Below are 24,751 nucleotides of genomic sequence, written 5' to 3'. Positions count from 1 at the left end.
GAGAGAGAGAGAGAGAGAGAGAGAGAGAGAGAGAGAGAGAATCAGCGTGGAATGCTGAGCCTGCTCAGCTCACAGGACCCAGTTCCAGGACCCTGGAATCATGACCTGAGCCAAATCAAGAGTTGGATGGATGCTCAACAGAATGAGTCACCCAGGTGCCCCATGAGTGTCTTTTTGTGTGCTAATGAGATGACTGGTGGTTGGAGGTCCCTAGATAGCTTTCTAATGGGACTAATCTCCAGAAAGATCAAGATATGATTAGAAAGTTGAAATTTTTCAGGCCCATCATCCCCGCCCCCACCTCCTGCAGGGAAGAGGGACTGAAAGAGTTAATCACTAATGGCCATTGATTTAGTCAACTATGGCTATGTAATAGAACCTCTGTAAAGATCCTAAGCCCTGAGGTTTGAGATCTTCCAGGTTAGTGAACACATCAAGGTACTAGAAGAATGATTTGCCCAGAGAACAGGGAACCCGTCACCCTTCCCCCACATCTTGTCCTAGGAATCCCTTCCATTTGGCTGTCCCTGAGTGGCATCTTTTATAAGAAACCAGAATTGGTAGGTAAAGTGTTTCCCTGAGTTTAGTGAGCTGTTATAGCAAGTTATCAAACCTGAGGAGGGTGTTGTGGGACACCCCCCCAATTTATACCCAACTGGTCCAAAGTTAAGGTGACAACCTGAGACTTGTGACTGGTGTCTGAAGTGGGGGGCAATCTTGTGGGACTGAGCCCTGAACCTGGAGGGTCTGCCCAGGTTCCAGGTAGTTAGTATCAAAATTGAATTGTCTCTTGGGGCCAAGATGGCAGAGAAATAGTAGTAGTAGTAGTTCTATACTTCCTGCCTGCATCTCTCAAACAAAGAAGGGCTGTAGCCAACGGACTCTGAACCACAGGAGTCCTGGAGGAAAAGAGATGGAGTCCACTAAGAAGACAGCCTCATAGGACTATCTCAAGAAACATACCAAAGTACAAATGGTAGTGAGTCCCAAATATCACTACAAGTAGGGAAATAAAATAAGCAAAGGCACAACAAAAGCGACCAAGGGACACCTCTAAAAGAACACTTCTTGAATGGACAGGTTCTGGACAGTCTATGAGCCTCCTTTAATATAGCAATACTCACGGGTGCAGAGTGCATAACAAGCTTTTAAAACTTACAAGACACAGAAAGCTAGCCAAAATGACAAAACGGAAGAACTCTCCTCAAAATAAATTCCAGGAAGAAGTGACAGCTAAAGAATTGGTCAAAACAGATATAAGCAACATAACTGACCAAGAATTTAGAACAATACTCATGAAATTAATTGCTGAGCTTGAAAACAGCATAGAAAAGAGCGGAATTGAATTACATTGTAGGACACCAGCTGGGATCCAGAGAGATGGCAAAATCACTTGGTGTGGAATAAAACCCCACACATTAGGTGTTAGAAGTGTTAGAAGTAGGGGTTCCTGACTGAGTCAGTCAGTAGAGTGTGTGACTCTTGATCTCGGAGTTGTGGGTTCGAGCTCCATGTTGGGTGTCAAGATTACTTAAAATTAAAAATGAAAAATCTTTAAAAAAAAGGTTGTAAGTAGAGAAAGGAAACAGGTTTTTTTAAGTGACATTTGTTTCTCTTTTTTTGTTTATTTTTCAAAAATGTATTTAGTGTAAAGCTACTTCTTAATGTCACATGCTGGGGCTTCTACACTGGAATTCTGTGGAATTTTTTTTTTTCTTTTTGGTAATCTCTACACCCAACATGGGGCTTGAACTCACAATCCAGAGATCAAGAGTCGCACACAATTCTGACTGAGCTAGACAGGCACCCCTTCTGTGGAACATACCAATATTATAATATATAGTTAATGTAATAATATATAATTAATATGATATAATTATTATGTAATTAATGTAATAATAATGTAAGAGACTCATCTGCTTAGCTAGACAGATTATTCAAAAGTGTGTGTGCTCCCCTGCACCTTATGACATGACTGGAATAATACACTGGAGACCTTAAGTGCTCAAAAGTAAATAAACCCTGGGTGAGACATAATAGTGTAAGAATACCCTTCACTAATTTAGCATCTTCCCACCCATAACTGCTTACGCTGTCTGGCTACTAATCCCTATCTGTTCAGCTGTCTTACATTAATATTTCATTAATTCTTTGACGCCATCGAAACCTCCACTGCATTGCCTTCTCTCTCTTACTATCAACCTTTCCCTAGCATCCTCATTTCCATCAAAACCTAACTTATAAATTTTTTAATGTTTTATTTATTTTTGAGAGAAAGAGAGAGACAGTATGAGCAGGGGAGGGTCAGAGAGAGAGGGAGGCAAAAATGTGAAGACAGGCTCCAAGCTCTGAGCTAGCTGTCAGCACAGAGCCTGACACGGGGCTTGAACCTACAAACTGCAAGATCATGACCTGAGCCGAAGCCAAATGCTCAACTGACTGAGCCACCCAGGCGCTCCTTTCAAAACCTAACTTAAAGCCATGATCCAACTTCATAGCCATCCCTCTCCCTTATAAATATGCTTAACATCTTCACCTCCCTCTACTTCCTCCATTGTTTTCATCTAGCAGTACCCAAACCCACCCCTCCAGCCACTGGGTGGGTGCTGCAAAGGAGCACCCAAATATCATTACAAGTACACATGTACCGCTGGGGCTATTGTGCTCATTTTACATTAATAGCCACAGAGCTCAGGGGTGCTGGGTGGCTCAGTTTGTTGAGCATCCAACTCTGAGCATCTGACTCTTTATTTATTGTTTTTTTTGAGAGACAGAGAGACAGTGCGAGCAGTGGAGGGTCAGAGAGACAAGGAGACACAGAATCTGAAGCAGCCTCCAGGCTCTGAAGTAGCTGTCAGCACAGAGCCCGACATGGGGCTCGAACCCACATACCATGAGATCATGACCTGAGCTGAAGCTGACGCTTAACTGACTGAGCCACCCAGGCTCCCTGAGCATCCAACTCTTGATTTGGGCTCAGGTCATGACCTCACAGTTCCTGAGATCCAGCCCTGAGTCAGGCTCTGGGCTCTGTGCTTATAGCTGGGAGCCTGCTTGGGATTCTTTCTCTCTGCCCCTCTCTGTACTCCCCTTCTCTCAAAATAAACTTAAATAAAATAGCCACAGAGCTCAGAGAGCCACTCAACATGATTGGGCTGCAGTCTTGCTACCCTTCCCCCATCTTCTTTCTCTTCTCTGGTCTTCCTTTGTCCACAATGGCTTTCACACCTATGGAGGTTTCACTGTCTTACCTTGCATTTTCATCTTAATTCACTCCAGTCAAGCCTCCTTCTCACCTACTCCAATAAGACTACTCATGTTAATGCTATTGACCTACCTGTTGCCCAATCCACAGACAACTTTATTGCTTTGACTTTGACTGTTACTGACATTGAGAACAATGAACTACTCTCTCCTTAAATCATTCCATTCTCTTGGCTTCCTTGACAATACACTTTCTGGCTTTTCTCCTCAATGACCATTCCTCAGACTCCTTTGACTTCTCTACTGCATAACTTAATATTAGAGTGTCCATTCTCTGCTCTAGGATCCCTCCTTTTACCTGCCCACCCCAGCCCCGAGCCTACAAGTGATCTCAACCTGTCTCCTATCTTTAAATTTCATCTGTCTGCCCAAGACCTGAGTCTATATCTCCTGCACTGACCTCTCCCCTGATTTCCAGATCTCTGCAACAAACCATCTACATAGTTCTCCTTGGAAGTCTAATGAGCATCTCAGACTTAACATGACCCAAACAAAACTGTTTCATTTTTATTTTCAAAATGCTTCTCTGCCAGTTTTCTTGTCTTCCTATATACCTCTACCAGGAACTTAGGTGGATCAAACCAAAAATCTTGAAGTTTGATTTCTCTCTTTATGTTATCACTTCCCCTTCCTCCAGCCAATTCATCTGAAAGAAAATCCCAACAGGTCTATCTCCAAAGCGAATCCTAAATCTGCCACTTCTTTCCATTATCACCCTAGTCCATAGCACCTTCATCTCCTGTCCAGACCACTATAAGAGCTTCCTGGTCAGTCTCTCTGTTTTTACTTTGGCTTCCCTACCATCTTAAACTACAGAGCAACGAGGAACAACTTTTTAGAATGCAAGTCAAATAATGTCACTGTCCTCCTTCATTGAAGCTTTCAATTACAGCCACAATAAAATCCAAATATTTAATCCCGGCTCACACACTCGGTCCATCTGGACCTGCCCACTTCTCTGCATTCTGTTTATAACACTCTCCCCTTGGTTTACTAAGCCCCAGACTCTTTGAACTTTTATTCTTCAAGTGTGCAAATGTCATTCCTGCCTTTGTACCAACGTGCTCCTATTTAGGAAATGTTGTTCCCTGAGATTTTATGGATAACTTCATAGCATTCATATTGCATCTTAAAAGTCACCTCTTCAGGGGCTTCTGGCTGGCTCAGTCAGAAGAGCATGTGACTCTTGATCTCAGGTTATAAGTTCAAGCCCCATGTTGGGTGTAGAGAATACTAAAAAAAAATTTTTTTTAACTTAAAAAAAAGTCACCTCTTCAGAGATATTATCAAGGATCACTTATTCTAAGGTGGTCTCCAGTCTATCACATAACCCATTTTAATTCTCTGCACAGCAGAGAAAACTATCATTTCTGACTTTTCTCGTTTGTCTGTTTATGTCTCCCCAAAGAATGTAAGTTCCCTGAGTCTGAGGACCTTGACACTTGTTCACTCTTGAACCCTCAATAATTTTAACAGTGCTCAATAAATATTTGTTGAAGAAGGAGGGAGGAAAGAAAAGAAAGATGGAAAGGAGGAAAGATTGAAGGAAGGAAGGGAGAAAAGGAAAAGAGAAGAAAGGAAGGGAGAAGAAAAAACAAGAGGAAGGAAGGAAGGGGGGAGGGAAGAAGGGAGGAAAGAAAGAAGGAAGGAAAGGGGCTATGGTTTGAATGTTTGTGCCCCCACCCCAAATTCATATGTTGTATCCTAAACCCCAAAGGTGATAGAAGAAGTAGGTGGAGATTTGGGGAGGTAATTAGGTCATGAAGATGGAGGCCTAATGAATGAGCTTAGTGTTCTTATAAAAGAAACCATAGAGTTCTCTAGTCCCTTCTTCCATGTGAAGATCCAAGATGTCTGCAATCCAAAAGATGGCCTTTGGCCAACCATGCTGGCACCCTCATCTCAGATTTCCAGCCTCCAGAACTGTGAGCAATACATTTCTGGCACTTGCTCTGTAGAGTTTTGTTACTGTAGTTTGTTAGTTACAAACTAAGATAGAAGGGTATATAATTATTCTTGTAACGGTTGCCTTACAAGGTACCTCAAACTAGTATCTTCCTACTTGTGAAGATATGGTCCAAATCCAACAATCTTGAGAACAATTCCCAATAATCTTTTGATCCTATTTGGTTATCTTTTTTCTTTTCATTTAATATGTATGTATGTTGCTTGACTCTTGAAAATTTCCCAATGTTTCTGTGAAACAACCTATTCTTGACCCTCTGTGAATTAGAACATTTTTCTTCTTGTTAATTTAACATGTGACAACCAAATAATTCACTTGCAATTAAAAGCAAAGCAAATCCATGAAAATTCACAACACGATAAACAAAGTGCAGGTGATGGCTTTGTATATGTAAGACAAAAATAGTTCAGAAATTCAAAGGAATATACCCAGGACTACTAGCTGGCTATTTGCCATCAAGTAGATTTTTTTCCAACTTAACTGAATTGTTCAATTTTAACAAATTATATTAGCAGCACTGAACCAAGTGAAGCCTACTATCAAGTTGTGCTTCTTTTAGCCCTTGAGGACACCATGAGGAGGGAGGCAGAGGCAAGGACTTCCAAAGCATGGGGAGATACATGAATTCTCCAGAAGTCTCTATTGGTTTTTTCCATACTCTACTTCATTAACCTCAAAAAAAGGATCAGGTCACCACTGAATTTCTTTGGAGGTAGGTTGAGGAATGATCCAAAATCATAGTTATATTTTAAGATGTAATAAAAATGATACCCTTAATATATATGTGATAGACCACGGCTGGATACACCAATGTTCGTGGAGAACAGAACACTGGGGGACCGTGTAGAGGGAGCACAACAAAACCCCGTCTATGATAACAGGGCAGAGCTCCTGAGTGCCGAGATGGGTCATCCAATCCCACATGCATGAATGGGACCTCTGAAGTCTGGCAGACTTCTCATTCACATGGGTTTTCCAAAACCACACATTTTGGGAATGAAGCAAGCAGTGGCGAGCTAGGATAACTCATTTTCTTTTGTGATTACTCTCTACATTGCCTATTTGGAAAAAGAAACTCACTAGTAAATCAAAGTGAAATTGATGTTGAGCCAAATCTAAATAATCACTTTAAAAAATTATTTATATATTTTTGAGAGAGAGGGGCAGAGCTAGGGAGAGAGAGAAGCCCACACAGGCTCTGAGCTGTCAGCACAAAGCCCGAAACCACAGAGCTGGAACCCACAAACTGTGAGATGATGACCTGAGCCAAAATCAAGAGTCAGACACTTCACCAATTGAGCCACCCCCAAATCATCATTATGAACCTTCAACCTGAGAAACCAACTTGTGGACCCTAGAGCTGAAAGGGCCAACCCAATATCATAAGTAAGGCATGTGGACTACTAGAAGAGACGGTGCAGATGTGGAAATGGAACCAATATCTAAGGCTGTGTTCTCACATGCTTCCAAAGTGTGTGTGTATGTGTGTGTGTGTGCACGTGCGCAGGTGAATTTATTTAATGAGTTCGGTAGAGAGACACCATCCAAGCATTGGTCTGGGCTTGCATTTCCTTGGGTTTTCTGAGTCCAGTGTTTTTCTAAGTGTGTCCCTCCAAACCCGAAGCTCTCAGAGGTCGCCTCGGTGGATGGGGAGAAGCAAGCAGCTGAGCCCTGTATTATTCATCCTTGCATCAACTGCTGCAGCTTCACTTTTATTATCTGTTTTCCACAATAGAATTCTGAGTAAGGTTTGTTACAAAATAAAAAAGAAAAGAAAAAAAAGAAAGTATCAATCAGGGGCCCAGAAGAAAGTATAATTGAAAATATTTTGAGGGCGTCTGGGTGGCTCAGTTGGTTGGGCAACCAACTTCGGCTCAGGTCATGATCTCGCAGTTCACGAGTTCCAGCCCTGCGTCTGGCTCTGTGCTGACAGCTCAGAGCCTGGAGCCTGCTTTGGATTCTTTGGCCTTCTCTCTCTGCCCCTCCGCTCCTCATGCTCTATCTCTCTCTTTCTCAAAAATAAATAAACATTAAAAAATTTAGAAAATATTTTGGAGGAGGGAACTGTTTAAATGGGTATGCTCAGAGGTGAAGAAAACCAGTAAAAAATGGGAAAGCACAGCTACATTAGCAACAGGAGTTACCACAGATCTAGTTGGACTAGAGCCTAAAGGGACAAGAGCAGGAGGCTGTCACCAGAACTCAAGGAGAACTATGCAACAGAGTGGCATTGGCAGGACAGGAGCTGTGACCTTGAGTAAAGGAATATTTAGATAACACTTAGACATGAAAGGGAGGGTACTGAGGACGTGTGCCTGGCCTCTCCCTTCTGCCTTCGGGGTTTCCCACAGGTGCTTCCCTAGGGTCCAGCCAAACAGGGAGCCAAGGAGCAAGGGAGCCTGTGGATGTAGTGAGTGGATCAAGTTCCGCCTGGGGAAGCCCTGCAGATAAGATCTCATGTTAATAAGAGTCAAGCTATCTTCCCTCTGGAGAAGTGTTAGAAAATAGACTGGATTTGGGGCCCCCCGGGTGGCTAAGTTGGTTAAGCATCCAATTTCAGCCTGATTCAGCTCAGCTCATGATTTCACATTTTATGGGATTGAGCCCCATGTCTGGCCCTGTGCTGACAGCATGGAGTCTGCTTGGGTTGTCTCTCTCTCTCTCTCTCTACCTCTCTCTCTCTCTCTGCCCCCTCCCTCATTCTGCTCACTTGCATGCACTCTCTCTCTCTCTCAAAATAAAAAATTTTTAAAACTTAAAAAAAAGAAAATAAACTGGATTCTATATGTATGTCCATATATACTAGATGGAAACTATTAAAAGCAAAGAGCCTGGCCGAGTTCTAGACACCTTGTCTATGCTGTCTACAACTCTATCTAAATATTGTAGGTGAGTTCCTGAGGAGAAGAAGTTGGAAACCTCATGCCTACAAAGCTCTGGTTCTTTCCATTGAAGGTAATAATAAAACTAATGGTCAGGGCGCCTGGGTAACTCAGTCGGTTAAGCATCCCACTCTTGCTTTCAGCTCAGGTCATGATCTCATGGTTGTGAGATCCAGCTCCTTGTCAGGCTCTGTGCTGGGCATAGAGCCTGCTTGGGATTCTCTCTCTCCCTCTCTCTCTGCCCTTCACCTGCTTGTACTATCTCTCTCTCTCTCAAAAAAAAAAAAAATAATGGTTAACATTTTAAAACTCTTTTCAATTTAAAAATTCTGGAAATAGATGGTGAGAATGGTTATCCAATAATGTGAATGTATTTTATGCCCCTAGATGGTCCACTTAAAAATAATTAAAATGCTAAATTTTGTGGTAGGGACCTTTTACCACAATCAAAAAATAAAAAGAGAGATTTGAGACAGAGGAGGATGTGGAGGTGTGACATGGAAATAAGGAGTTGGAATTGATGCCAGCAAGCTGGGTCCAAGGACCCAGAGACGGTCCCGCAGGACCAGCCAAAGGGGTTCTTGGCTACATGCAGGGTCGACATCAAATGTGAGCCAGCAGGAAGTGAGAGCAGAGTTTATTGAGGACCTAGAGAGAGAGCAGATATAGAGAGAACGAATGTCTGGGAGTCTCAGAAGAGAAAGGAGAATAAATGTCGTCTTTGCCTGGGGTCCAGGGCTTTTACTGAGGATGATGATCTGGGTTACATGGCCTCACAGACATCCAAGACCTGATCAAACAAGTTGTCACCCAAGTGTCCCCCACATGGCACTTATGCTCTGGTGCCAGGGGTCTTGGAAAATGTGCACCATGATCTCAGCTGGTCACTCCCTAGAGTGTTCAACTGTTGGGCTGGAAGACTCCAAAGAAATTTTTAACTCCTTGACCTGCAGGAGGACAATAAATAAATAAATAAATAAATAAAAAATAAAAAGAAAAAGAAACAAAGAAAGAAAAAAAGGAGGACTTACATTAAGGCAGGGGTGGAAGTCCTAGGTAGAATAGAAGCAGAAAAAGGAGGGAGGGAAACAGCTTTTTTTTTTCACAGAGTCCCTTCAGTTTCCTTGTCTTGGAATGATGTGAGGAAGGGGCCATGAGCCAAGGAGAACAGCCAGGCTCCAGAAGCTGGAAAACATAGGGAGACATATTCTTCTTGAGTTTCCAGAGGGAGCCAATCCCTAAAGACACCTTTGACTTAAGTCTAGTAAAAGTGATTGCAGACGTCTTGCCTCTACAACCATAAGATAGTAAATTTGCCTTGTTTAAAACATTTTTAATGAAAGATATGCGCATTGAATTTGGAATTTTTTGATTGTGACAAGACGGTAGCCAATATCTATAAATGAGTTTTGAAAGGTGAATGGAGGGAAGGAAGGAAGGAAGGAAGGAAGGAAGGAAGGAAGGAAGGAAGGAAGGATTTAATTTCAAGCCACTTAGTCATAGGAAACTTACTGGGTAACGCCTCTAAAACATGTAGGGGTGTCTGGGTGGCTCAGTCGGTTGGGTGTCCGGCTTCAGCTCAGGTCATGATCTCACGGTTCCTGGGTTCAAGTCCCGCATCGGGCTCTGTGCTGACAGCTCAGAGCCTGGAGCCTGCTTCAGATTCTGTCTCCCTCTCTCTCTGACCCTCCCCTGCTTGCACTCTCTCTCTCTCTCTGTCTTTCAAAAAAATAAATTAAAAAGCATTTTAAAATTTTTAAATTCAAAACATGCAGCCTCTGTTTTCTCTGACTATAGTGATTTTAAAATTATCTGCAAATTATTTGACACTCCTCCCACCAAAAGGTAGGCTCTCATTCTTCCCTTGAAGGTGAGCGGGACTTAGTGACTTGCTCCAAATGAATCATTGCTTTGTGATTTCTGAGGCTACCTTAAAGCTATTTAACAAACACAAGTGGAATGTTTTTGTTTTATGTGATTGTTAGCTCAATAAGTCTTCAAAAGGCTGCCTTGTTTAGAAAATCATGTCATGAACTACTCGATTCTGGATGCTGCCGGAAGGTACACAGAAAGGTGACTAGTATTGTTATTATTACCTACCTCCTATATCTTCTCAGTGGGTCACCAGACATTCTCATGGTTCCTATTACCTACTATTTATTTACTGGTGATTTCCAAGTCTGCAGTCTGGCTCTCTCCTCTAAATATGAAGCTTAAATGTTTAACAGACTACTGAGCAAATCCTCTTCAATTGACAGAACCCTCAAGCTCAACTCAAAATGTCTAAACTCCAAACGGACTCATCATCTGCCTCTTCTGCTCACAATTTCATCCAATTTCCTGTGGCCTCTTTGTTCCCTTTTCACTTTTGTCCATATTCAATGAATCACCCACTCCTGCAAATTCTTTTTTTTAATGTTTATTTATTTATTTTGAGAGAGACAGAGAGTATGAGTGGGAGAGGGGCAGAGAGAGAGGGAGAGGGAGAATCCCAAGTGGGCTCCATGCTGCCAGCCCAGAGCCCCACGCAAGGCTCCATCTCATTAGCCTGGAAATCATGACCTGAGCCAAAATCCAGAGCCGGGTATTTTAACCCTGAGCCACACAGGCCCCTCCCCACTCCTGCAAATTCTATCTCGCCTCATCCCATTTTTCAAGTCATTCCATTCTAACCTGAGATGCCAACTCATCTGTTTTTGGTCTTGCATTCTTCTAATTCATTCTCTATAGGGCTGCTGGGGTGATCTCTCTAAAGCACAAATTGGATCATCATTACTCCCTTGCTTAAAAGTTCTCATGAGTTCCCCATGATTTTGAGGACAAAGATTCAAATCCCTTCCTGTGGCTTACAAGGCCATCACACGCTCTTGCTCGAGCTACTCCTGAGTTCTTACTCTTGACATTATTTTCTTTGCACTATACAACTCAGGCATGCTGGACTATTCCAGTTTCCTGGTTCACCGGTCTTTCCCTTACTCTTGGTCATTACATATGCGTGAAATGTTCCCTACATTCATCCTCCCTTTGTCCAGTTCCTACTCATGCCCAACTCTTACTGCCACCACCCACCCCTGACTAAGCTACACAACCTACGTGCACCCTAATTTTGTACTCAATCCTATTATGTGGGAAAAGAGACCTTGGCAGTTTCAAAACACTCTAGGCTACTGGACAAGTCTGTCCCTAAGGTACGACCTTCAACTGCCTTCTCTTGTTCTGAATACAGACCCTTCCTCCCCCTCAATTTTTCAATGATAATTGGCTTCCCAGGCAGTTTTGTCGGTAAAGAATAAATGCACCAGTTCTGTTGATGCAAGTATAACAATCTGCATGAATATTTTATTGCCCATTGTAAATTAATAAAATGACTTTTCAGTCTTGGTGAGCTTGGATAATATGAGTTTGCCAAGAGAAAACTTTACTTTCAATATGCTGACAAAAGTTCAAATTTTGAGCCTGCAAAGCAAAGATTCAGAGGTGGTATCACAGCAAATTTGCCAATGTAAATGAACTTCCCGAGGTCTCTTGACAGCCCATTGCTTTCCCCAGGCTGCATAATTAGAATGATGAGTTGTATAGAATTTAGACCTACCTCCCTTCCATCTCTCCCTATGATTTGATAGAAACTCAATGCTAGAAGATTCTAGAGGCCATCTATTTCAAACACTACATTGCTTAAGACTATGAATTCCTTTAGAATAGTCTGAAAATCTAAAGTAGAATATTATTGTCAGGACTCAAATGGTCCTTCGTAATATACTAATCTGAAAATGCCTTGCCACAGAAAAGGTGGGATGAGTAAGGGATGAGACATAATAAAGCTACTTTATTTAATATTAATATTATTAATAGTTAAATTATTATTGTGTAAAAAAAATTCTTGATGGAAGAAGAGCTCTTCCGCATACACTTTCTCTTCTTCCTCTGTATCTATCTGTACTTCAAAAAAAAAAAAGAAGAAGAAGAAGAAGAAAAAAAAAACCTCTTTTCTTTGTTATGGGAGAAAAAAATCTACCTTACAATTCAGGGCAATCACCTCATTCATGCTATCACTTTTACATATATTTAATATCAGCATTTGCAAGATTACATAAAAAACACATGGTATGCTTTTTTAAAATGCTTTAAGGACCATGCTCTTTACAGGTTAGTCGACTAAAAAATGAGATGCAAAAATGTATTTCATTTGTCAGATTTCAGTCAATATATAAAATGGACAAGCAAACAAATTAATCTGGTGAGAAGATTAAAGACAACTTTGGGAAAATACAGTCTCTTTCTCTCCTTTTTACCCTGTGGAGAAGGAAAAACTTTTCCTCTCCCTTCTCTCTCTTTTTTAAAATATTTATTTATTTAGTTTGAAAGAGAGAGAGAATGAGGGAGAAAGCAGGGGTGGGAGGAGGAGCAGAGAGAGAGAGAGAGAGAGAGAGAGAGAGAGAATCCCAAGCAAGCTAGGTGCTGTCAGCACAGAGCCCAACACTGGGCTCCATCTCACCAACCGTGAGATAATGGCCTGAGCCCAAATCAAGAGTCAGATGTTTAACTAACTGAGCCACCCATGCACCTTTCTTCTTCTTCTTTTTTAATATTATCTATTTATTTTGAGAAAACATTTCCTCTACTTTCTCACCTTAAGTACCTGGGGATATGTAAGGTAAAATAACAAAATACAGATTAACAGGAGAAAAGGCAGAAGTTTGTAGTGATGTTAATATTTATATGTGCATAGGGGCTTCATGAAAGAAAAAGACAAGAAGACAAGGAGGAAGAGGTAGAGGAGGAGGAAGAGGAAGAGGAGAAACAGGAAGAAGAGAAAGAGGAAAACCCAAAGAGGTGGTTGGATTTTCAGGCTCATATGTCATTTTAACAATGGGTGACTTTGAGAAGGGACTACACAAAGGGAAAAGAGTTTAGGTTTCTCCGCAGATAAATGGTGGGAAAGTGACTAGTGTATGGGCCACGGGCAGGCTGCCCCAAGATAGGCCACTTCAGCATGTGGATTATTTTGAGCTGAAGGCAGTCAAGACCCTGAGGGCTCAGTGAAACTTTTACCCCTCCTTTAATCACTTAGAAGAATCTATACTGGAGGTCTTTTCCAGAATAAGGGTCATTAGTAGAGATAAATTCTTTGTGAGTGACCCTTCTATAGGCCAGGCAAACATTTGTTTACCAAACATTTACTCCTTCTCGCCTTCCTGTGAATTGCAGTCCTTCCCTTTGAAGTCCAAGACCCCTACCCCTCCTCAAACATACCTCACTTGCCCGACTGTCTTTGGAATTTCTGACTGTGTAGTTTTCCCATATATAAAGATTTTAAGTTTGATTTTGTCCTGTTAATCTGTCTCATGCCAATTTGATTCTTAGTCCAGCTAGAAGTCTCTTGAAGGGGACAGGAATTCGTGCTCCCCACCAGTAGGAAACATAAGTCTTGCCCGTGGCTACGTGGATAGAATGCACTGACTGATTCTAATAAGCTTTGCTCAAATAAACTCTTAAAAATTTTAATATGCCTCAGTTTATCTTTTAACCAGTAGTAAGGATAGCTTTCCTGAGCTGGTACAGGGAGGGGATTTTATAACCTGCTTTAGGCAGAAAGAGAGAGGGCCCAGAACTCTGTTAAAAAGATGATTTAAGGGGAGCCTGACTGACTCAGTCAGTGAAGTGTGCAACTCTTGATCTTGTGTTGTGAGTTCAAGCCCCGTGTTGGGTGTAGACATTACTTTAAAAACATTAAAAATCTTAAAAAAAAAAAAAAGATAATTTAAGAAGACAATTTAAGTTAGGGCACCTGGGTGGCTAAGTTGGTTGGCTAAGTGTTCAACTCTTGATTTCAGTTCAGGCCATGATCTCAAAGTTCGTGAATTGGAGCCCCACGTTGGGCTCTGTGCTGACAGCGTGAAGTCGGCTTAAGATTCTCTCCATCTCTCTCTGCCCCTCCTCTGCTTGAGCTTTTTCTCTCTCCCTCGAAATAAATAAATAGACTTAAAAATAAAATGTAACAGACAATTCAGGTTATATAAACAAACTTTATTTAACTTTTTATTAAGTGGACAGGCAAAATGGAGCAAAAGACAAGAGGCTTTGCAGGATAAAGAATAAAGAACAAGGAAGAGACAAATAGAAACTGTCTGGAGTGCCTGGGTGGCTCAGTCGGTTCAACTTTCTGACTTCAGCTCAGGTCATGATCTCGAGGTTAGTGAGTTTGATCCCCATGTTGGACTGTGTGCTGACAGCTCAGAGCCTGGAGCCTGTTTTGGATCTGTGTCTCCCTCTCTCTGCCCCTCTCCCACTCATGCTCTTTCTCTGTCTCTCTCAAAAATAAACATGTAAAGTTTTTAATTCATTTATTAAAAAAAAGAAAATATCTGATTGGTGGGCCACATCATCAATTTCAGAGAGAAGGCCCATATTGCCTTGGCGTTAAGCGATTGGTTGACTGGGTACACTAGGTTTCTGGTCAGGCGCCCACCGAAAAGTGGCTTTGATTTCCTTACGTGGCAGTCCCTGCCCCTCCCTGTCCCATACAGAAGCAGCTCCATCTCAGGCCCAGAAATTTATTTCTGGTTCTTTCTGCTATTTCTCAATTGCTCAAAATAATCAATATGCCCACGTGGCATATTCTGATCCCCTTCAACCTAATACATCTTTCTTAAGGTGTGGAGCATGGTGGGGCCTTCAAAAGCAATGATTCATTTGCCCAATTCACTTGAAATCCAGATGAGAATTTTGTTCTGATGGATAGCAGAATATATCACCCCAAAATATGCCTCTTTGGTAGAAGGATTTTTTAGAGCTGATTATTTTGAGAAATGGCCAAATGCAGAGCCAACCCGGGTGGCTCAGTTGGTTAAGTGTTGGAATCTTGGTTTCTGCTCAGGTCATGATCTCACGGTTCATGAGTTCAAGCCCCACATGGGGCTCTGTGCTGGCAGTGGGGTGCCTGCTTGGGATTTGTGTCTCCCTCTCTCTCTACCCCTCCCTCACTTACGTTGTGTCTGTCTCTCTCAAAAATAAATAAACTGAAGAAGAGGAAGAAGAAGGAGAAGAAGAAGGAGGAGGAGGAAGAGGAGGAGGAGGAGGAGGAGAAGAAAGCAGTGATGGAGCATCTGTGAATAAAAGGATACAAGTTATCATTTTGTAAAGAAGCCTCTATTTGTAAGAGGGAATATGGCTTTTCCTGGTTAACTGCCAGAACTGGCTTCCCTCCCCGACCCAGTGAGAAGTAAGCCCACTGACCCAATCAAAGAATAGACACAGAGACTTGGAGCACAGTGAAGCAAAGTTTATTCAACGTTCTTGCGAAAGCAAGTGTCTGATGGACAGGCACAGGCAGGGCAATTACCGCAGACAATTTACCTCCTAGCATGCAAGTGCTTTCCCTGGTTCCTCATTGGCTGAGTAGTAGAGGTTACAGCATTAATTCAGTAGACACCTATACCCATGTAAGGCAAAAAGTAGTCTGAATGGAGCAAATGTACATTCCCGAAGGTGATGCAAAGCCTTTACGTCCCTCCTCTCTTTGTTCTTTTGGTGCATGCTCATTGCAAAGCCGACAAAATAAGCCCTCAAAAAGGAGAGGAGAAGAATCAGGAAGTGAAGTATCTAAGTGCTTTGGACTCCATTGTGAGGAGGGGTTCGTAAATCTTTTCAATAGGTTGTAAACCTCCTGTTAACTAGACAGCACAGCTTTTATTTAGTATTTCTGAAAATGAATCATCTCCCTTAATTCTCACAATCCCCCAGTAACCAACACATGTTCCATTTTTCCTTCATTTTTAGCTGAAGATGGGGTTTTTTTGTTTTGCTTTGCTTTGCTTTGCATTGTTTTGTTTTGTTTTGAGAGAGAGAGAAAGACTGGGCGACCGGAGGAGGGCAGAGGGATAAAGAGAGAGAGAATCTGAAGCAGCTCCACTCAGGGCATGGAGATCCCACAACCGTGATGTTGCAGGATTTTTTACCTAGGTACCCAGGGTTCACTGTCTTGCCACTTCTAGGAATGAAGAGGTGGATACAAAATAAAATGAGCAGCAGGCAAAAGTATATTAGAGTATAAGATTAGAAGGGAAGAATAGCAGGAAAGTTCTCTTTACAGAGAGGGGACATCTGAAAGTGAATGCCCCAGGACCACAGGCAAGGGTCCTTCCCTCGTTCCTTCTCAGGTCCCACTCTTACTGGCTTGACAACTCTAGGTGCTGGCTCGTCCGTTCCTGATTGGCCCCATTCCACTGTGTGAGGAGTCAGACTGGTCACACTATCTCTCATGTAACCTGCTGTGTTATGGTTTAACTAGGTCTTTTGATGGTCAAATTCCTGAGGGGAACCTGAGGGGGAGTAGGCAGGGTCTGTTACATTCTTAGGAGGGACCTTAGGCCCGAGGCAGCTTGCTGTAGTCAGACATTCCCAGCATGCTTCCAAAATATGTGCCTCTCCCCATCCAGGGACCTCAGGTCCTAATCCTTTCCCTCTCTGCCTATTTTACCCCAGTTTTCCCTGTCATAGTGAGATCGTGACCTGAGCTGAAATCAAGAGTTGGACGCTGAACTGATTGAGCCACCCCAGTGCCCTGAAGATGATTTTTAAACTGGTGGCTTAGGCCACCTTGGGAGGATTGCTCACTTCTCCCTGGTAACTCCCATGTGTACATAAGGTTCATGTTAATCTGCTTCTATTTGTTTTTCTCCTCATTTGCCTTTCATTACAGAGGGTCTCAGCCAATAACTCAGAGGGTGAAGGGCAAGTTATTTTTCCTCCCCTACAGTTCACTCAAGAAACTACTACCCATAACACAATTGGATTATAACATCCTAGGATGAAATTTGTGTTTAAAAAAAAATCAGCTGAGTACGTTGAATTTTAAAGATCTAACTGGCTTTATGCAATGACTTGTGAAGCAGGCAGCACCCCACATAGCAAAGAGAAGGGAGCTCTCCACAAGTTGTACCAAATGGAAGCTTTCTATGGGCAGAAGGAGGGCGAGACAAGGAAGTTAAGGCTTCAAGCAAGGTTACCTTCCCCCAGAGGAAGACCCGGGATCCCATTCTACAGATTATCTCACTGGTGTTGACTAGGAAATTCCAGGCTGACTGGATTAAAAGTCCACCCCTCAGAGAGGCTGGAACTGCCATTAGGTTAGGTATTAAGTCCTGGCAGGGCCTAACAAAAGTGACTATTTGGAACCCATTGTTTTTTTTAACAAATTGAAAGCTAATAATAAATACTTTCATCTTGTGATGAGAAATAATTGACAAAAACCATCTTTAAATCTTTTTATAGACTGAAGAAAACCCCTAAAATAGTATGTAACCAACTTAGTGGAGTCATTTTAAAATGGAAAGTTAAAGGTATTGTTATGTATATCAAGATTTCTGGCCCTAGATTTTGACAATCTTGGTGTCAAATACTACAAGGTAGAACAGAGTCAAGGGATCTGTTGTATCTTCTGCTCTGACTTGGAAAGTTGAAGACCCTTGGAAAGACCGAGTTATTTTTCAAGCCTGCATAGTATTTGCTGAACCTGATTAGGAAGTCAGCTTGAATCATTGTGTCAACAGTCTAAAGGGAGCTATATCTATTTTTGTTTGGTTTCATTTTATTGTCTTTAATTCAGGGATGTATTTTTTCTGTTGTTTGGAAAATTATTTACTGCTAACATTTGGTAGAAGTGGGTTCACTCATAAACACGCTAAAGAAATGTTTGCCACATCTTTTGTTTGTATTGCTTGTATTGCCAACTGCTTACCCAAGTAACAGTTTAGGAGGTTTCTTTTTCATGCAAAAAAAGTACTATTTGTTGAGATATAGATTTGACTAGAAATCAACACTTGACTGTTGTGGTAAAATGTTCTGTTATTCTATAAAGTAAAGAAGATAAAATACAGGACTATTTTGGTGAATAAGAATCCATATTGATTTGAAAGGAGCCCTGGTAAGTAGAATTTTTCAATATTGAGAAATGTCATTCTATTAAACATTGTGAACACTGTGTATTGTTTTTATTTTATTTTACTTTATTTGAGAGAGACAGAGTGTGTGAGTGGCGGAGACAGAGGGGGAGAGAGAGAGAGAGAGAGAGAGAGAGAATCCATAGAAGGTTCCATGCTCAGTGAGAAGTACAATGTAGGGCTCAATCCCACAACCTGGGGATGATGACCTGAGCCAAAATCAAGAGTCCAACACTCAAGGGACTGAGCCACTGAGGAGTCTCTGTGTATTGTTTTCAAATAATGATGTAAAGTGGCAATGGTTACCTACTTGCTCTACATCGCTTTGTATGTCATAACTTTTCAAGGACGAAGTAAACCAACAGAAAACTTATAGGTAACTTGTACTGAGGACTTACTAGCACTGTTCAGAACTTCTTACATTATTTCATTTATTCCTCACAACAATCCTATAAGACTAAGAGAGATTAAATAACTCTTCCAGGGGTTCCTTGATGGCTCAGTTGGTTAACAGCTCCTGTCATGATCTCGAGGTTCATGGGACTGAGCCACAAATCAGGTTTCATGCTGACAGCAAGGAGTCTACTTAGGATTCTCTCTCCCTCTTCCTCTGACCTTCCCCCACTTGCTCCAGTGCACATGCCTGTGGGCACACGTGCACACACTCCCTCTTTCTCTCAAAATACATAAACATTTTTATAAATAAATCAATGAATAACTTTTCTGAACCGAGAGGTGGTTGAACAGTGGTTGAAGGCAGGCAGTCTTTATTTATTTATTTATTTATTTATTTATTTATTTATTTATTTACTGTTATATTTTATTTGAGAGAGACAGAGAGAGCATGCACACATGAGCTGGGGAAAGGGTCAGAGAGAGAGAGAGAGAGAGAGAGAGAATCCCAAGCAGGCTCCATGCTCAGTGTGGAACCCGACATGGGACTCCATCCCACAGGCCTGGGATCATGACCTGAGCCAAAATCAAGAGTCGGGTACTCAACCAACTGAGCCACCCATGCACTCCAGAAGCAGGCAATCTAACTCCAGAGCCTGTACTTGTAATGATTTCAAATACTTGAATATCTAGTGGATTGGTATAAATATCAGTGAGGTATGCAATATTATTCTTGAAGTTCAAATGTTTTATTCATTTACCTATTGTTAAATTAACTAAACAAAAAGGTCATTGATGAGGCGGCTTTAATGCCTCAGCACCTACCCAAGCAAACCGAAACCTGTACCTGCAATGCTTCAAGATCAAGAGATCAAAGCCTAAAGGCAGCTAATCACAAACAGCCAAATAGACTTTTCCAAGTAAGGCAAACACGTAAGCTGTAGCCAATCAAAGAATTCCTTTACTTTCCTCCTGCACCTGCACCTGATCTACAAAAGTCCCTGCTCCTGTTGGTAGAGCTCTGCTAACCACTTCTCATTTGACATTGACAGATTCAAATAGATTTTTGCTCAAATAAACATAAGTTTAATAGCCTCAGTTTACCTCGTAACACTATAGATTTTAAAAACATTCTCAGAACGTTTCATCCCTTATGACTCTATGGTCTTCATGATTTCCATTTTTAATGCCTAATATTCCATCAACATGAGAATATTAAAAATTAACCCATAAGGTTTTTTCTAGTTGTATTTTTTAACACACACACACACACACACACACACATTTAGTTATTTGTTTGCTCATTAGAGATGGCTGGCCAGGGCACCTGGGTGGCTCAGTTGATTAAGCGTCCAACTTCAGCTCAGGTCATGATCTCACAGTTCATGGATTCGAGCCCTGCATCGGACTCTGTGCTGACAGCTCAAAGCCTGGAGTTGCTAAGAATTCTGTGTCTCCCTCTCTCTCTGCATCTCCCCTGTTCATGCTCTGTCTCTCTGTCTCAAAAATAAATAAAACATTTAAAAAAATTTTTTAAAGATAGTTGGCAAATCAGAACTATATAAATCAATTCTATATCATAATATAGAATTTTCAGAATGTTAAGCCCATGATGCTTAGAGTACATATATATAGAGCCAAAGAGCTGTTCACCTCATTAATGAGAGAGCCATAAAGATGGTACACCAGATTCAAAATGGAGTAGGACATACCACGTATTTCTAGCCACTGAGGGGGAAACATGCTGGAATAAGATTACTAAATTGCATAAAAATCGGTTAATGCCCCACTGGGCAATAAATCTAATCTTTGGGTTGTAGTCTTCTACCTGACACAAATCATTTGCATCTCTAGGGGACAAAGGTTATTTGCATTGTTATCACTTAGGGATTATTTGCATCAATCACTGTCTAGTTTTTTATTATTTACCATCTACTCTTATATTCATTGTTACCAGTTGTCACTATAATATTACATATTTTACATATTTAAAGTTTTTTTAAATGTTTTATTTATTTTTGATACAGAGAGAGACAGAGCATGAGAGGGGGAGGGGCAGAGAGAGAAGGAGACACAGAACCAGAAGCAGGCTCCAGGCTCTGAGCTAGCTGTCAGCACAGAGCCTGATGCAGGGCTCGAACCCACAAATGTGAGATCTAACCTGAGCCGAGGTCGGAGGCTTAACCGACTGAGCCACCCAGGCACCCCCATATTTTACATATTTATCTTGTTTATGTCTACTCCCTCCATTAGAATATAAAGATAGAGTATCTTCCCCCTTTTGTACATTATGGTATCCCGAATCCCCAAAACAGTACCTGGCACGTAACAGGCGCTCAAAAATATGCCTATAATGAATAAATGAGGAAAATCAAGGAAGGTTGTGGTTCACTTTGGCTTTAAGAACACAAACTATTTTAAGAGGAAATACTGAAAAAATGTAAATAGGCCCAAAGTAAATTAAAAAGTAGACTAAGTTGTTGCCTAAATTATATCTAAGCCCTTAATAGTGGTGCTTGGATATAGGAAAGTCCCTGCCCAACTTTCTACACAAACATGAATAGAAATGGCACATGATGAGGTAGAAAAATAAGGAGTATCTCTAACCTCTCTCATGTCCAAGATGTTTTATTGATTTCTGAGTGAGAGAGAGAGACAGAGCATGAGCTGGGGAGGGACAGAGAGAGAGGAAGAAACAGAATCTGAAGCAGGCTCCAAGCTGTGAGCAGAGCCTGATGCGGGGCTTGAACCCGTAAACTGTAAGATCACCACCTGAGCCGAAGCTGGACACTTAACCAAGTGAGCCACCCAGTTACCCTAGAGGCATCTGTTAAAATAAGGCAGTAATTCCCATAACTTTTTAAATGTTAATATATTATGGTATGATTTTATTTGTAATTGTTACATTTATGAGCTTTATAGCAGGGATTGGAGAAGTTTGTCAAGAGCCAAATAGTAAATATTTTAGGACTTGCAGGTCATCCCATCTCTGGGTCAACTATTCGACTCTGCTGTTGCAATGCGAAGCAGCCATAAAATACCTAAAGAAATGGGCATGCCTGTGTTCCATAAAACTTCATTTTGTGGACACTACACTTAGATTTCATATCGTTTTCATGCATGGTAAATATTCTTTTGTTTTTTTCCAACTAGTTAAGAATGTAAAAATGATTCTTAGTTTGTAGCTGTACAAAAACAGGCGGGCAGGCAAGATTTAAGCCACGGGCTATAGTTTGCCAACACGATAGTATATAAAATGTATATGTGACATTTTAAGAAAAAGTAAAGGAGAGGCACCTGGCTGGCTCAGTCGGAAGAGGATGCCACAGCGCATGGGAGGAGGGCAGAGAGAGAGGGAGGCAGCGGATCCAACGCGGGGCCCCGGGGCCCCCCCCCCCGGGGCCCCCCCGCCCCCGCGGTGGGTCTGCGCTGACAGCAGCATGCCAAGGCGGGGCTCAAACTCGGAGGAACCAGGAACCGAGAGATCATGACCCCAGCCGAAGTTGGATTCTCAACCAATTGAGTCCCCCCGGCGTCCCCCTGCTCCTTTTCTTTTTTTAAATGTGTAAGAGCATGAGACTCTTAATCTCAGGGTTGTGAGTCTGAACCCCATGTTAGATGTAGAGATTGCTTAAACAAATAAAAACTTAAAAAAAAGTAAAGGCACATTCCCTGAAGTCCTTTTGTGTGCCCTCTTCCTCACTACATAGTTTTACTTATTCCCTTTCTTTTCTTTAAAAATTTACCATACACGTGTAGGTACTTCTTAACAAAACACACATTTTTAGTTTTGTCTGATTTATACTTCTATATAAATGTAATTATACTATATCTAACTTCTTGTTTCCTGCTGTTTTTCTTGCTCTAACTTAAGGTTTTTTGATTCAACGTGCTAATGTACATAGTTGTAGTTTATTAGTTTTCTTCTCCTGTACAATATACCCTTGGGTAACTATACCACAAAAGTAATTCCATCAGTTCACATTTGAGTTTTTCCCAAGATTTTGCTACTATAAACAATGCTGCTATGAACATTCTTGTCCTTATCTTACAATGTACATAGAAAAGAGCTTCTACAAAATACATGCTTAGGAGCAGAATTGCTGGGATTTAACATATGCATATCTACAACTTTACTTGATAACGCCTAATTATTTTCCAAAAGGGTTATTTCTATTTATATTTCCACTAGCAGGATAAATACATTCTCTTTGCTCTACCTCTTTACAAGCACTTGATATTACAAAATGTTTTAGTTTTTTGACAATAAAGTGTTTTGAAATGCCATTTCAATGTGTGTGTGCGCGCACGTGTGTGTACACAAGTGTGACAGGTAGTGAACCTTCTGATATGTCCTGAGACCACCATCAGGTACACACTTCCTTAAATTTTTTTACCTCTTCAGCTGGCGGTGGTTTGTCTTCGCCACGACTGGCTGCGGTGGCTCCTTTTTCTTCTGCAGAACTTTGCAGTAGCCCAATTGCACCAAATCAACACTACAAGCAATTCCCATCTTGTTGAGGCAGCATTTTACCTTTGCTCACTCATCAATTTCAAGGCTCACAGAGGTGGACAATTGGGCACAGGGGTGATGATGCCTCATACCACTTTTCCCAAAGTAACCTGGCAATTTTCGTCACAACTAACCCTGTGGTGAGGCGTAATACCAGCATGACCATGACCTCCTGGTGATTCCAGTGCTTGCCATGAGATGATGGCGCATAGGACCCAAAGGATTGGAATCTTCCTAATCTAGAGTCAGGCCAAAGGAGAATCAGTGTGGGGTTAGTCTACATTTTTTTTAAACTTTTTAAGTTTATTTATTTTAGAGAGACACAGAGTACAGGTGAGGGAAGGCCACAGAAAGAGAGGGAGACACAGAATCCAAAGCAGGCTCCAGGCTCTGAGCTGTCAGCACAGAGCCCAATGTGGGGCTCGAACTCATGAACCATGAGATCATGACCTGAGCCAAAGTCAGATGCTCAACCGATTGAGCCACCCAGGTGCTCCTAGTCTGCATTTTTTAGGGAGATTGAGTACTCCTTTTTTTTTCTTTTTTATTTTTTTGACATTTGAGTTTCTTCTGTGAAATTCCTACTGATGTCTCTTTCCATATTCTTTCCATATTCTGAATACTAGTATTTTTGTCTGTCATGTGTGTTATAAATATTTGCTCTTGGATTGTGGCTTGTCTCTTCATTATCTTTAGTTTATTTTTAAATAAATAAACATCTTAATTTTAATTTTAATAAATTTAAATTTATTACTATTTCTCCTTACGTGTTCTAGAAATCCTTTTCTATGGTGATGTCATAAAGATATTAGACTACCTTCTGAAAGTTGTAGGGCTTTGTTTTTCACATTTAACTCCTTCATCCATTTGAAATTGATTTTATGGCCTAAACTAGAAAAACAATTTTCAAAATTTTTTCCCTATGGATAACCATTGTGCCCATACCATTCATTGAATAGTTTCTATACTCTCCCACTACTGTGCATTTCCTGCTCTGTCTGATATCAGGTTCTTACCTAAACATATATGTAATTTGGGAACGTGGTTTGTTATAATGGTCTATTTGGAGTCTTTTGCCAGTTTCACATTATTATCATGACTACAACTTTGTAGTAAGTCTTGATATCAGCTTGATTTTGTTTTAGTTTTACTTTGCTGGTATTGGTCCTTTGTTCTTCATACAAATTTTAGAATCATTTTGACAGATTCTACCAAAAAAAATCCCATTCAAATTTTAATCAAAACTGATTTAATCAATTTGGGGAGAACTAAATGTCAAAATTGTTGAATCCTTCAATCCATAAACATGTTTTGTCTCTCTATTTATTTAGATGTGCTTTAATACCATTCAGTAAAGTCAACACTTTCCTACAAAAGTGTTTCCTTCTATATCTTTGGTTAAAATTATTCCTAAATAGGGGCACCTGGGTGGCTCAGTCAGGTAAGCATCCAACTTCGGCTCAGGTCATGATGTTACAGTTCGTGAGTTTGAGCCTCACGTCAGGCTCTGTACTGACAGCTTGGAGCCTGGAGTCTGCTTTGGATTCTGTGTTTTCCTCTCTCTCTGCTCCTCCTCAGCTTGCTCTCTTTCTACTCTCTCTCTCAAAAATAAATAAACGTTAAAAAATTTTTTTAATTATTCCTAAATATATTTTGTTGTGTTTTCTGACTCTAGTTGCTGTATCAAAATGTAACTAAACTTTTATGGTTTGAACTGAAATCTAATGACCCCATTTTAAACTGATAAGAACAGATACTACACTTGATCTTAGCCAAAAGGCCAAGAAAAGAT

At 41.1% G+C, this 24,751-nt stretch overlaps 1 protein-coding gene and 1 pseudogene across 1 annotated transcript in view; both read right to left on the bottom strand.

The window, feature by feature from the left end:
* EEA1 (early endosome antigen 1) overlaps positions 1–22,959 on the bottom strand; it is a 143,824-nt gene extending 120,865 nt beyond the window's left edge. Inside the window, exon 1 of the mRNA XM_029955444.1 lies at positions 22,844–22,959. Coding sequence (XP_029811304.1) covers positions 22,844–22,959 — 116 coding nt within the window. The remainder of the gene's footprint in view (positions 1–22,843) is intronic.
* Positions 22,960–24,632: 1,673 nt separating this feature from the next.
* Positions 24,633–24,751, bottom strand: LOC115305745 (annotated as a pseudogene).

Source organism: Suricata suricatta, chromosome 10 (assembly GCF_006229205.1).
Source record: "Suricata suricatta isolate VVHF042 chromosome 10, meerkat_22Aug2017_6uvM2_HiC, whole genome shotgun sequence".
Classification (NCBI taxonomy): Eukaryota; Metazoa; Chordata; class Mammalia; order Carnivora; family Herpestidae; genus Suricata; species Suricata suricatta.
This window is presented reverse-complemented; position numbering and strand designations above follow the sequence as displayed.